Source organism: Ammospiza caudacuta, chromosome 1, assembly GCF_027887145.1.
Source record: "Ammospiza caudacuta isolate bAmmCau1 chromosome 1, bAmmCau1.pri, whole genome shotgun sequence".
Lineage (NCBI taxonomy): Eukaryota > Metazoa > Chordata > Aves > Passeriformes > Passerellidae > Ammospiza > Ammospiza caudacuta.
In genome coordinates this window covers 83,368,951-83,383,122 of record NC_080593.1, presented here as the reverse complement: position 1 = coordinate 83,383,122, position 14,172 = coordinate 83,368,951, and the positions used below count along the sequence as shown (strand labels likewise).

The following is a 14,172-nucleotide window of genomic DNA, read 5'->3' as shown; positions in this document are numbered from 1 at the left end:
CAGACTTACAACCACAGCACCCATTTTGTACATGCAATCCACAAAACCCACAGCAATGTTTCTTTAATAATCCTAGTCCCAAAACCACTTAAAATAAAAAGCAAACTATTTCTGCTTGCTGTGTGTACTCATCCTCTGCTATGAAGTAGAATGGGACAGACCTGCAGAATGCTGCGACAGTGACTAACGAAGGCAGTGACGCTGGGTGCCATGGGACAGATTTTTATGTAGACACCAAGATACATGGTCTCTACACAGTAGACCAACATCCTTGTGCTAACTAAAGGCAAGCTCTGCTTCAGCTCACGGATCTGCACAGTGCAGTCTGGAACAGTGCTATGCCTCGCTCCTGAAACCTTGAGAGATTTCCCTAATCCTCCAAGGAGCTGGCTGATGTGGTCTCACCTGGTATGAAGTTGGAGTCCACCCCGCAGGCTCGGCTCTCCGTGGTGTTGCCCGTGCACTGGCTGCCCACAGGGAACACGAGGATGCACTGCCGAGCGCGAGTCTGGAGGCCAGACGAGTCGCAGTCAGACCACTCGGACCACTCGGACCAGCTGTCTGCAACAGGCAGAGAGGGACACACATGCAGACACTGGGATTAAGGAGTTCAAGTGCCCTGAGCCAGAGAGAAATAGTTGTATTTCTGAGTTAGGACAGAAAGCTTCCTCCCCAGCCACCACCATCTAGCAGCTCCTTCATTCTGATAAAACAAAGGCAGTTTGGCTTTGGTAGAAGTCTCTGAAATGTGGGTGTGATGGTAAATTTGCCACAGACATCTCATGGTTTTGGCATCTGCCATGGCCTTTGTGTGTGGAAGTGAGAAGCTGGAGGATTCTGTGGGGGTGACTGAAGAGTGATAGCTGTGGAATTAATTCCAGTCTAGGTCATTAAGGTGAACAAATGCACTGCATTTTTTTATGTACCTGACCAGTAGCAATTAGAACTATAAGAGTATTCCATTCTGAAACAGGATGTGTATTTAACCCCAAAACAGAAGCATCTTTAAGATTTTATTAAAGTTTTCTTTTTTAGCTTTTCCTATTTCAGGTTCATTTCTTGGCTGTAGATTCTCATCTTCTTTTCCCCATTCAGTTTGTCACCTTCTATTTATTTTCTATATTTCTTCCTCTCCTCATGTAGCTTTGATTAAGATATTTTTATTTCATGCCTGTGTGATCTCAGATACTTTCCTTAAATGAAGTGAATTGATCTCATTCCCATGAGGTGGTGTGAGTTTACTGCACTCAGCATTCTTACAACCCAAGGCCAAGCCTTGCCTTCATAGGACTGTTCTGAGTTTGGCAAATGTAAGAAAGACAGAGCTCAGGTAAACTTCCTTTCTTCTGTCAGCCTTCCCACAGAGATAGGCTTTATGGTTTTGACATAGAATAAATAGAGTCCTACTATTCCAAACCAAACTTGTTTCTACTTCAAAATTTTAAGTGATTTTATGCCAATATGAAGCAAATTTAAAAAATCTCATTTTGGCTTAAATGAAAAACTGTGTATTTTCTTATTTTGATTCAAGTTAGATTGAAAAAACATTACAATTAGTGAATTAGTGAAGCTTTTCTACACTGTTAATCAGGTGGAAAGCCAAGGAAGTTTTACAGTCTTTGGGGCCCCTTCCAATATCTTGTATAATTCCAGAATACAAGGATCACATTTACTTATTACTTTCCCCTTGTTCACACAGGAAATAAGTTAAAACTCTCAGTCATCTAAAATATAACAGACTGCAGCAGAAATACTTGAGACTGCAGTCTTGAAAAATGTCAAGCAATAGCTGTTGTTTATTAAATAGATTTACCTAGCAGGTCAGGTAGGAACTAGGATATTGATAGTTAATGAACCATTAGTAACTGTCTTGATGAGGCCTTCTTTGAACAACAGGACAAATATCTTGATACAATCAGCTTGTAAGATCTTGTTATTGTGAGCAGCAGAAATACTCAGCTCTGTCCTTTGGCTTTTCTGTTTCCTGTGAAAGGTTCTGGGAGGGGCTCATTTGCAGAGTGGGTACCAGGAGCACAGAGGCAGATGCCAAAATGTAGTTCAATCCTAATTCAGGGGGGTAGAGGAGCTGAGGTGGGAGTCAAGCAAATGGACTGGCTTCTTCCTGCTTTCCTGCTTAGTGTGGCACATCCAGGGGCTGCTGTTATCACCTCCAGTGCCAGCTGCTAGATTTAAGTAAAATAAGTATATGGATCTTTACCCTAAATATTTAGTAACAATAAAGCCCTGCTCATTCAAGCTCAAAGGAATGTTGCCCATTACAAATCTTAGCCCTGTTCGCACTGTTGCTAGAGAGCATGCTTAAGCCAGAGCCAAGATTTTTGTCCAGTCCTGGTATAATTGGGATATATGCAGCAGGTGCCAAAATAGTTGTGGGAATCCTAAATGCATTTTGTTGGCTGGTGCACTCTGCAGCCCCATCTTGTCCAATGTGCTTTTGGCTTGCCAGATCCTTTGCTGAAGGAGCTACATCCCATGATGAAATAGGAACATCAGAGTACACAGGGATCATGCTAAGTCATAAATGAGTGATTGGGCAAGGTTACTGTTCTGTCCTGCTCCTTAGGAGACCCATAAAGAAACTGAGTCCTGCAGTGCATCAGACACTACAGAACAGGTAGTCTGGGTCTGGTGCTGAGCTGATCAGCTTCATCTGGCACACAGAATCAGAGGAGGAGAGAGAGGGAGGACATCAGTGTAAGCATGAAACAGAGGGTCACCCCTGCAATGGTGGGTCCTCACACCAAACCTGTGGTTTGAAGAGGTAGTTGGGAGCTCAGAGAGCTGCAGAGGAGTAAAACACCTGAGACTAACAGATGCATGACTTCAAATTGTCAGATGTGCCATCCCTGGGAAGATGATCCCACAGCTTTTGCATTATTTTGTACTGACTCAGCTATCTTGCCTCAGTCCTTTGATATCTTCAAAGTATCTGAGGCTCTCTTGCCCCTCAGTCAGGCTCCTGAACTTGCTCCTCAGTTCTGTGCACAAGTCATGAGAATGTAAAAGAGAAGGTCAACTGGAGAGGTGTTTAACTTGCTGAACTGCTTTTCACCTCTAACATGGCAAGGCTTAATCATGACATGTCACATCTTCTTCCTACAGACTCTTGGCTGGCCTTTGACGCCACGTTAAGATAAAGCAATTCCTAGGAGATCCCTTGGTGAAGGCAGCACTGCACAAAGATCAGATTAATCAATGTAACATTTAAATCTCTTTCATGCAGTATTACACCACCATTTCTAAATGCTCAGCTGCTTTGTCCATTGTTTGTATGTGCAAGTTACCAATCCAAGGACAGAAAGTATTTTCACCTCTTAGAAAAGCAGTAAATACTTAAGGCATAAAATACTGTTTTATGCAACATATTGCAGACACATTGCAATGGGTTACACTTACTGATAATTAGCCACTATTGATCAATACTGCAGTGCTTCCTTTCATATTGCTGTGATTGCATTTGAGTAAATTAAAATAAAAACTACAAACTCAGTGATAGAGCTTTTGAAAGGAAAGATGAAAAACTGATGTGTTTTACAGACACAAGCCTGTTATTTTTTTTTAAGTGCATACTTGAATACTTTCAGTTGGATTTTCCATTAAATCTCTACATCCTCAACAAATCCTTAGTATCAGGATTCCAGAAAGTTTCATTTGCTGCTAGTTTTGTTTGGAAAAAGAAAAGGAGTATTTCAAATGCCAAAAAATCTTCGCTCTTTTCACAACTTAAGAAATGTTATAAATCATTTCCATTTTTTGCATATTCATTTCTGTGCTGGATGGTTGTTCTTAGATTCCAAGTGTCATTACTATTCTCTTACACTGAGCATGTCACTCAAGCAGTGAATGTCAGCAATGGTGTTTTCAGATCTGCATAAGGACAAACCACTCTTTCCTGGGTCCTTACCCCAAGAAAATGGCTCTGCAGGTGTTCAAGTATCTGTCCAACTTGATCTATGAAGCACTGTGGTTATTTTTGACCCATACCCATGTGAAATAAGAGCAGTAAAAAGCAGTTGTGAAATCTATATTGTAAACATGAGGCAAGGGCCATGCTCACAGCTAGCGGATGACTGCTGTTTCAAAAACCTACGGCAAATTTTCAGTGAGATTGAAGTATCAATAAAACATTACAGAATGTGAAAAATACATTTTAAGCTTCTGAAATGTTATTGTTTTATATGAGTTTCCACTTTCTTGAACTAAGATGAATGAAACCAACCTCCTCCTGAATTCTGCATCTGCTCCAAAATTTGGGTCACAAGCAGGTCAAGATGAGATGAAGGCATTATTTATGAATGTTTGCAAACTGTCATTTATAGGAGAATGGTGGTAGAAAATAAATGCACAACAAGAGAAATAGCTGCAATACTAGCACAATGAGCACTCCAGCTCTGACCTTTCAAAGATGCCTTAAAGGATTTCAAGGCAGCTGTGAGACTTCTGCATACAAATGTACAATATTTGTCTCAAAAAATCAAATAATCAACTGATTTCTATGCTTGGCCTTTTTTTTTAAACCCAATTGGAGTTTTTTTTAAACCATCTGCTTTAATTTTGACAAAGTAGGTACTTTTATTCTGCTGGAAGATATGTAGTGCCTAGAGAAGGAAAGAATCGTAAGAAGTAATATGATGCATTCAAAGTCTGCCATACAAGGGCTTTTGCCTTCACTTGCATAGCCTCATCACATGAGCAGAAAACTTTTGCTATAAAGTCTAGGAGCTCTAAGTGAAACAAGTAATACAGTGTGGCATCAGAGCTCCTTCTTTTCTTTTGCTGTTGCCTGTAATCCTCTAATCAGCAATAAATGAAAGTTATTTTAATAACAATAACAATAAATGAAAGTGATTTTAATCTCAATTTCTCACTTAAATTTAAATTTAAAAAATTAGTTTCTTTTAAGATGAGTCAAAAGGCAGAGTCAAAGTTACAGAAATAGATATGGTCCATAATATCATACAACTAGCAGGAGTGCTGAGACATTTCATCTACTAAGCACTCCATTGTCATTTAAAAAGATCAGGTCTTTGTTCCTTAACATTAAAAGTTGAAGAAGGAGTTTTACAAAGACCATGAAAGTTTTCTTTGTGTTTTATATTAAAACAGGGCAAATATTATCTACTTAAAGGACCTGATATCACCTGATGCGATGACACATGTTGAATATTAACCTTAGGAATTTGCTTGCTGTGAATGTTTGGTGTTGTAACAAAAGCACTTCTTTGTGATATTTTTACTAAAAGTCTCATTTTAATGGGATGAGGTCCATTTCAAATATTATACAATTTTACTTAATCCAGATTCAGATATAGCAACTTAGATTTTAATTTTTAAAGAGGGAGGAAGGAGGTAGTCTCCTGTAGAACGTATTCTGCTAGTACTTGATTTACTGTAGCATTGTAGCATTGTAGCATGTAAGGGCTGATTGTGCACTTAATAAGGGAGAGAAATTATTTGCTCCTGAATAATAGATCAAGGGCAATATGTTGCCTGAGTGGGAATGCCTTATTCTGTGGCACACAAAGACCAAAGATGGATGGGTACCTGGACATGGCTGTGTGTTGCAGAGTGCTTCCTCCGTGTGCAGGCCAAGGCAGATGTCCCCTCCGTACGCTGGGGCTGGGTTTGTGCACGAGCGGGTTCTCATGTAATGCCCTCCTCCACACGTGGCTGAGCACTTTGACCAGGACGACCAGCAAGACCAGCCTCCATCCACTGAAAAGACAAAGAATACTGTATTTTTCCAAGCTGATGCGAGACATGACATAATCCAGCTCATCTTTGTCATATTCTGTGGATCTAATTCATGGCCTAGTGAACTTACTGGATATTTTTAGCTGTCACTGAACATAGTTCCCACAAATTTAATCACAATGCAATTTAATTTAAAAAGGCCCTGGTATGCTGGAAAAGTCTAACAAAATTACCCATACATAAAAGACACTTTTAGGGGGTATCATAATATCTTTAAGGGCAAAAATCTTGATTTTTCTTTTCTCGGTTTTGAGGAAACAAAATACCAAAGCTTGTTTAGCAGAAATATCGTAAGCTCAGAATAGTTTTTTGTTGATACGAATAAAACCTAGTGAAATAATAGCAACAGAAGGATGGAGGAATTCAGAATTTGTTTCTCAACACAGGTGGATTGCCTTAACCCTACAACCCATTTCAAATGACCTAACACAGGTCATTTGTAGGATTTGATGGGCCAATATAATCTTACAGTCTTAACACAGCTCTACCACAGATGTCAGAAGTAGAACAATGGCAGAAGCTTAAGAAAGCAACACACATTGACAAAAAGGAGTTGCCATTTTAAGTTTCCAAAACGAGTTTTTGAAGAATAAATATTATCATTTACCTTCTCCTCCCCACCTTCTTTTGCGTTTACTTATTCAAGTATGTCAAACTATTCTCCAGTCAAGATTTTACAACATTCTTCTGAAATGTAGCCTGGATTTCATGGGAGACTCATTTGTCATATGGTTTATGACACATGGCCACTAGACAAGATTTAAATGAAAGTTCATTTCATTGCCTGCACCAGTCTGGCTCCTTTGAGCCCCTCTTCTTACAGCTACTGCTTCAGGATGTGTTTCAGGTATTTAGAGCCACATTGCAGCCCGTCTGCCAAAGACTTCATATGTGTAGCCACGTGACAAAGTCAGATGTACCTCTCCCAGGGAAGTCGTATTTTCTTCATTCATCTTCTTACAAAACCCTAAACTTTCAAAATTTTCATATCCTACAAAAAAGATTAATTTCTTTTCAAACCGTTTTTTAAAGCATTACCATTTGAATTCTTACAGAAGTAAGTTGTTTACCATGTCTTTTTGATCTTCTCTGTTCAATTAATGATAGTTTCAATTTCAATGGATAGTTTCTACTGGTTTACTGAAATGTTATTCCATTATTATCTCTTACCATAAAAAAAAGGTTACAAATCTTTAAAAAATTAGCTTACAGAGAAAATATCTATTTGGTATTTGCATTTAAATTCTCTCTTAGATGGAGATATAGAACATTTAAAAAAAATACTCCTTTTGGCTTCGCAGGATTGCACATCACAAATGCACTTGGTGAGCTGAGTAAAATGACTTCTATGTAAAGTCTTCAACAGTGAGAAAATGAGCTAGGAGAATTTTGATATTAAAAGCTATATATGCATTTTAAATGTAATTTCAGATAGAATACAGCTTCAGGTTCTCAACTGATAATCAAACAGATAATTCCTTATTGCATACCAAAGACTACTTACTAATCCTGTAACTGAAGTTGTTGAATATACTGCATTTTATTCCCAGCATTGTTTATTTGCAACATCATCCTAAACATCAAGAAAGCATGGACTTGGAACTTCCTTGCTAAGAACTGTAGTCATGAAAACTCTTGCAACTAATTTATCTGGATTCTGAAGTTTGATTTGACAGACAGGATTTCCATAATCTGGTACTATATTCTAAGTAAGCAATTTAAATAAATTATTTCCATTATTAAGGAATTCAATGATTGCTACATCATACAACAAATCATCATGCATGAGAGAGTTTTATACCACCTATCATAAATAAATACTGTATCTTGGTAGAGTATCTGACTTGTTCTCTTACTTAGATTTTTCTTATTCATACTTTTCACTGGAAAACAAATATGTCTTTTTGCCTGAGATAACTCTATTAATGCAGTATCTGCAAACTCATATCAAAGAAAGCCATAGGTTATTTGTCTTCAATGCAGATGAAATATTCTGTGCAATTTTATAACAATTTCAAGACACAGCATCTTTTATTCAGAACTTGCCTCGTTTTTCTGTTTTTGTAAATTACGCCAAATAAAAGCAGAAGCTGTTACTCAAGCTATTTATTTCATATGACATAAAGGTTTTACCTTTCTAGATACTCTCTTTTTTATTCTTTTTTTTTTAATGCGATCTTTGACTAGCTCAAATGAATGATCAGAGGCAAGTCTGCTGCAGCATACAGACCCTCATGAAACAGAATTGATTCTGCCTGAGATTAACTATACAGAACATAAATTGTCTGCAAATATTGCCAGTGCATTGTTTGCTTTAATGGAGACAGTGACCCCCAACACTTCCCTACTTATTTTTCAATGGACCAGAGTGAGAATTCCAAATGCACCTGCATTTGAAATTACCATCGATCTACAGGTGGCCGAGAAGGCAGAGACCGATGTGACACCCAGGAACGTCACCATGTTCCACAACTGCAGTGATCATGGCTGTACTATTGGGCTTCAGATGCAGTGGGAGAAGTGGGTCTGGGGAAGGTGGCATGGGACAAATATAACAGACAATGTTAGATTTGATCCTAGTTGAGCTGGATAGTGCAATTATATCTAGTTTTGGTTTTTGTTAGTAACTATTTACTGACAGGCTGCCTCTAAGCTTTCAAGGACTATTGTAACTACCTCTTGTATCTGTCCCCAGAACTTTTTCTTTTCAGCAATAGAGGATAATAAGGCATCATCATGGTTAAATAAGATCAAAGGAGTGGGTATTTACTGCTTGAGTTTTTACAAGACCTAAATAGAGCTCTGTGGTTTCTTTCATCTTTCTTTAAGTTGCTTAGCAACACAGCACCATCTGGGATTTTTTTTCCTTTTTTTTCCTTTTGTCATGGAGCCCTTAATGTTATTTCTGCCTCTTATAGGAGGAAAAATACACAGCAGCAAGGAAAGTTCCAGTCACTACAGTTTCTTTACATAACCATTTTGTAGAGGTGTTGGACAAAAGAAAGTCATTAAAGTAGTTGCACAATGAAAGATTTAGAGTCTTTACATTTTCTGACAATTGCTGAGGTTGGTCCCTTTATGAAGAAGGTAATTTTTAGCTAGGAGTGCGCTATCAAACAGTGCACTTTCCTTTTTGCCTGCTGGTTGTTGCTGAGATTAATAAGTATTTCTTCACTGCAATGAAAAAAAACCCACACCATAGGGAAGAGGATGTGCCAGGAAGAAACCATGTACAGAAATGGGATCTCCTGAGGACACGACAAAGCATCCACACAACTGGATAATTTCCAAGGGACAATAAAGTAAACTGGATAAACTTGTAAAAGTTTGGGTTTTACAAGGAAGTCTGGGCAGACACACTGACCTCACCTGCTTTCGTGAGAACACAGACAGAATTGCAGGCTCCTTTATAAGCTGTCTGCATGCTGGGCAGCCTACTGCTCCCTTCCAGACACCTGGGGACTATCCCATTCCACACCACTTAGTCTACTGCTTTTTCCCAGTCCTGTGGGATACTGCTGCATGATTCAGGATGGGAAAGGAGCAATTTTTACATCATAGTTTACAAAGGCAAAGTCTTATTTCTGTAATACCTTTTAGTCATAAAAGCAATGTTGGATGAAACAGTCAAAATAGTTCAATGCAGAAACACAAGGTAAACAAATGGTTCTAAGAAAAGAACAATAACAAAATCTAAGGGTCTACTTGGATTTAAACCTGTAACTGAGACTTTTAAATCAGAAAACCAACTGCTGTTTCAAAGATCAGCTAATCCCTCTTCTTGCTGGCTACAGAAGCAGCCCAGATCAATGCACGTTATGAGAGGGGCTTCAGCTTCCATTTACTGGAGTAATTTTTTTTCCTTCTGATTTATGAAGCTACTGCAGGATAAATTCTATTCTTTTAAATACATTCTTGTTTTCTTGTGGCCAAGTGTGAGTTCAAAGAAAAAATAATCGGAGGAAATGAAAACAATAAGGAAGAAGAAAAAAAAAACCCAACAAAAAGCAACTGGCTTTAGGGGATGCATAAATAACTTAAATAGTCTTTCACGGATTTTTGTATATCTGAAACTCATTATTGTTATTAGCAAGTTTAGTGACATTTGAATTTATTCAGATCTTCTCAGCTAAAAAGTCACAACTGAACTAAACTAGAACTGCTATAATAAAAATCTGAAATTAGTAAAATCGCAAAATATTTTCATGAAGTATCAGAATTTCAAATCTAAGAAATTTCCTTAGATTTGAAATGTCCTTTCCCTCTGATCCTCCACCATGCCCTGAGGAGAAGAGAGAACAGGAACTCCTGTAGCTCATGCTACTCAGTGGTGCTCACACAGCTCTGCTTTAAATGTCCCATTAAGGCACATCCCCATGTCCCTATGCAAAGGAATATAAGAGAAGACAGTAAGAAACAAAGAAAACCAAAATGAAGAAAAGTTGTCTTTTTCTACAGAGATAACTGAAGAGATGTGCAATACTATGAACTAGGACAGTGTTCTTAAGGTCCTTTAGGTTGTATCATTGCCAGGCAAACAGATCTTATAGTCAGCAAATTCCTGTAATTTTTGTAGATTTGCAGAATTTATCATTCAAACAACACTTCTCTTCATCATCTATTTCTCTTCATAATGTAAATATCTTGCAAATTCCCCAAGGACAACAAAATCTTGATATGACTGATTTTAGATTCATTATTGACTGCAGATTAGTAACTCTAAGAAAACAGAAATGTCAGTGAGCATTCACAGTTATTGAGCCTGTTCAGTTCAGTTCTTGCCAGCTTAATGCTATTCACATCTCTGAGACATAAAAAAAGAGCTGAGGCACAGGTTCAAAGCATAATTCGCTAGTGCAAAACAATTGTTCAAATTCTCCTGCCCCTCAAAGTAGCTTACCCAGATGGAAACAGTACTTTATGAACATGCCTTTACACTACTCTGGCTCACAAACTATTTCTGCAGCTGATTTGGGAGAGTGATAGTTAGTTGAAGACAAAATTATATGAGGGATCATTCTAAAACTTGAACAATACAGTAAAAACATCTTCCAGGACCGGGGTACAATTTCTGGCAATTTTCTGGCACTGTTCAATTTACTATTTATATATTCAGCCTTCAAATACTATGAGCAAAAGCCCCAGTGACTGCTACCAATCTGCCCATCAGTGGACCATTTACTACTGCAGAAACAATTTCAGTTGCTCCCCTGCAGGCCTAAAAAAGGTTTAATAGAACTTGCTGAAGGCCGAGTCTAGATCACTTCAGTAATTTTTTGAAGTTCTGGGATCCTGCATTTAACTATCAATTTCTGTTTATTAATATATTAATAAGTATATTTAAGATGATGCAAGGGTTGCAAGACAGTTACCAGACAAGACAGCCTTGTACATTTTGATTGCTTCATGGGCTTTTTCACTGTGTTAGTCCTTCAGAGCACTTAGTATCTCTCAGGATGACACTGAGCCCAGATTAATTCATTGAGAAGCATTAAGCCCTACTGACTTTCAGCATGACTTAAAACGCTGCTCAGTGATATTTCCCTATCACTCCCCTTTGTCAGCACTTTACATCATGAGAGGTTGATCCTGCCTGCAATAAGCAGAAGAGGAAGCAAAGCAGAATTGAGCTTGCAGTGGCAGGAAGGGTGCTCTACGGCTTCCATCACACCTCAGCCAGAATATTTCTAGAAGGGTAATGGCTGGGATGGATTGTTTCTAAAGGGTTCTGTGCCAGAAGGGAGCAGATGAAGCTGTCCTTACCCTGGAAGAGCTCAGGAAAATCTTAGCATCAAATTCTTTATTGCAATTTTAATTCTAGTACTATGGAAAATACTTTCAGGTCAAGGTCAGAACAAAATGCACTCACATTCCTTAGCCTTTCTATCTCTTCAATTAAAAATTAAGAGAATTCAAATTTATTGGTGGGCTTCTCCAGTAAGAATTTATTTCCTTCCTACAATGTCTAATGTATGGGTAAGCCTTATTCTGCAATAATATTTTACTCCGCCATGTCTCAAAAAATCAATTACATCTAGTGCTTGCAAAATTTTCCTTTCAGATTTATCTGAGATCTGATCTAGTCTCCTATGTTTTTTCTTAATTACTAGCAAACAGTAATTCTGTGGCTGAGGAACTTTGCGATTCCTTCTTACAGGCTATGATACATCTAATACTTCATTCTCTACATCTTTATTCAAATTTGCTTTGCACTGAAAAGAAAAATAAAACTTGTCTCTAAATAAAATTATTAGATAGATTAGGGCACTGCTTCTCTCTTTAGAAAGGCCCACCACACTTTACATCAACTGATCTTTTAAAATATTTTCAAATTCAAAGCGCAGTTTTAACTTCTGCTTTAAAATTATGTTTTTTACTCCAGGATATTGTCTATCTCATAAACAACTAGGGCCTCTACAACAAAGTTATTAGGTGTTTTTTACTGGTTAAAAAAAATTCTTTCAGAAAATGAACTAGCAGTGAATAGCTGCAGAGCTTAATAAAAATGCCACTTCTGAAAACTTTTGACTAATTTAAACTTTAAAAAACTCCCCAAAAATTCAAGACAGCATTTAATTTGAAAACCAACAGCAAGGGCTGAATAATAAATCTCGTCTAGTATTATAGACAATCTGTGTCCATTTAATGAATGCATTTCAGTTACTACAGTATGGTGGTACAATCAGGATCTCAGAGCTTGTGAGCAGAGCTGGTACCTTGCACCACACCACTCACATGCTTCAGAGGAGGCTGAGGGCAGTGTCCCATGGGGAGACTCCCTTCGCAAGGGAAGCAGGAGCCAGTGAGGAGTTGCTATGTTTTAGGTTGCTTCACCTACTGCATACATCCCTGGGAAGGTTTGCACACGTTGGTACAATGGTCTTCTAAATCTTTGATTTAATGAATTACTGCCAAACTACTTGAACAGTGCAGTTACATGAAACAGAATCATTTATCATGTCATTATCCCAGAAAAGCAAGGCATTATGATTCCAGTCTGGGCACTAATGAATCAGATCATGCACTAGGGCTATGCCCACATGGAGAAGACTTGGACCACAATTTCCTAATTCTCTGAAAAAATTTTGGCTCTCTGTTGGTTCCCTTCCACTTCTCTCCAATAGAGCTTAGTGTAGAAAACATGGACACCCTTCACTGGTCATGCCTCATGCCTCTGAAAGAAGCTTCACCTCTTCCCTTGATCTCCTTAGATGTTCACACTCACACCCAGAGAAACTAGAAAATGAGCAACTGTAGCTACATTTCTCCTTGGATACAGCAAGAAAATTGCAGCAGAAAGCACTGGCTGATTATGCCCAAGTGCCTCTTCTAGAACTTCAATGGCTCAATGGGTGGTTCCCCAGATCAAAACAGGGATCCTCAATAGAAATTCCCCATGGATATGCCCCAGCAGAAGCAGAGCTGGGAGCTTGAGTGCCTCAGGGCATTCAAGTTTTCCAACAATCCTACCGTTCCTGCTAGCAATAAAACTGCAGAGAAATTTGCTTTCAGCGAACAGCCAGAATATTCACAGAGCTGCTGGGTTTGTAGGCTGTGTGCCAAAACATATTGCTCAGGTTCAATTCAAGATGGAAACCTGTTTTTCAAGGAACTGTGTCTTCCCGAGAGGGAAGTGTTTTTTGCACAGATCTTTGGCTTAAATTCTGATGCAAGGAATGGACAGTGACTGTTAGAGGGCTTTAAAAGCTTAGGGAAAGATTTTTCCAATCTGCAAAAAGACTGGAAAAAATTATTTTAAAAATTATTAAAAAATATTATTTAAAAAAATATGTATCTAATGTATCCATTATCTCAGGAATACAGTTTTAATTTGAAACCATATATGTATATGCTAATACTCATATATGCTTTAAAATAGAGGTACACATACATAGTATGTATATTGCCATAGAATTTCTTCAGGTCTGCACTTGAATAAATGACAAAATCTTCAAGTCTTCAATAAGAAAATATGAAGCACTGCTATGCATAATTAATACAATTAAAGATGTATGAAAGCTTATTTCTAAATTTATTTGTTGCTGCTGGAAAGAACTGAGTCATTCAGTCTTTTTTTCTTCCTCTCTATTGTTTCTTACCTTGTACTCTCTCTTCCGAAACCAACAGCACCTTCTTTTCTTCATGTGTTCTCCTATATCTTTCCCCTTTCTTTTCCCACAAAGCCTCTGCAAAGCTCAAAAACCTTTCAGTTTGAATGTTTGTTTTATGAAGGGTGAGATGTGACTGAAACCAGGATTTTTTTTTCCCCTTAGGTTGGAGATGGAACAATGATTTTTAATCCAAAGTAGTTTCTTGTAAACATATATTCTACTTGTAATCCCTTTCACAGAATAATAAAACAGCTTTAAGTTAAGGAGAAACTCAAGATTCCAAGAA

The 14,172-nt window shown here is 38.0% G+C and overlaps 1 protein-coding gene across 5 annotated transcripts in view; it reads right to left on the bottom strand.

Moving 5' to 3' along the window:
- Positions 1-14,172, bottom strand: part of SEMA5A (semaphorin 5A) — a 372,788-nt gene that overhangs the window by 10,394 nt on the left and 348,222 nt on the right. For all 5 annotated transcript variants that reach the window (XM_058824781.1, XM_058824771.1, XM_058824791.1 and 2 more), the window contains 2 exons: positions 5,566-5,736; positions 406-561 (listed from right to left, as the gene is read on the bottom strand). In XM_058824781.1, the coding sequence (XP_058680764.1) occupies positions 406-561; positions 5,566-5,736 (327 nt within the window). The remainder of the gene's footprint in view (positions 1-405; positions 562-5,565; positions 5,737-14,172) is intronic.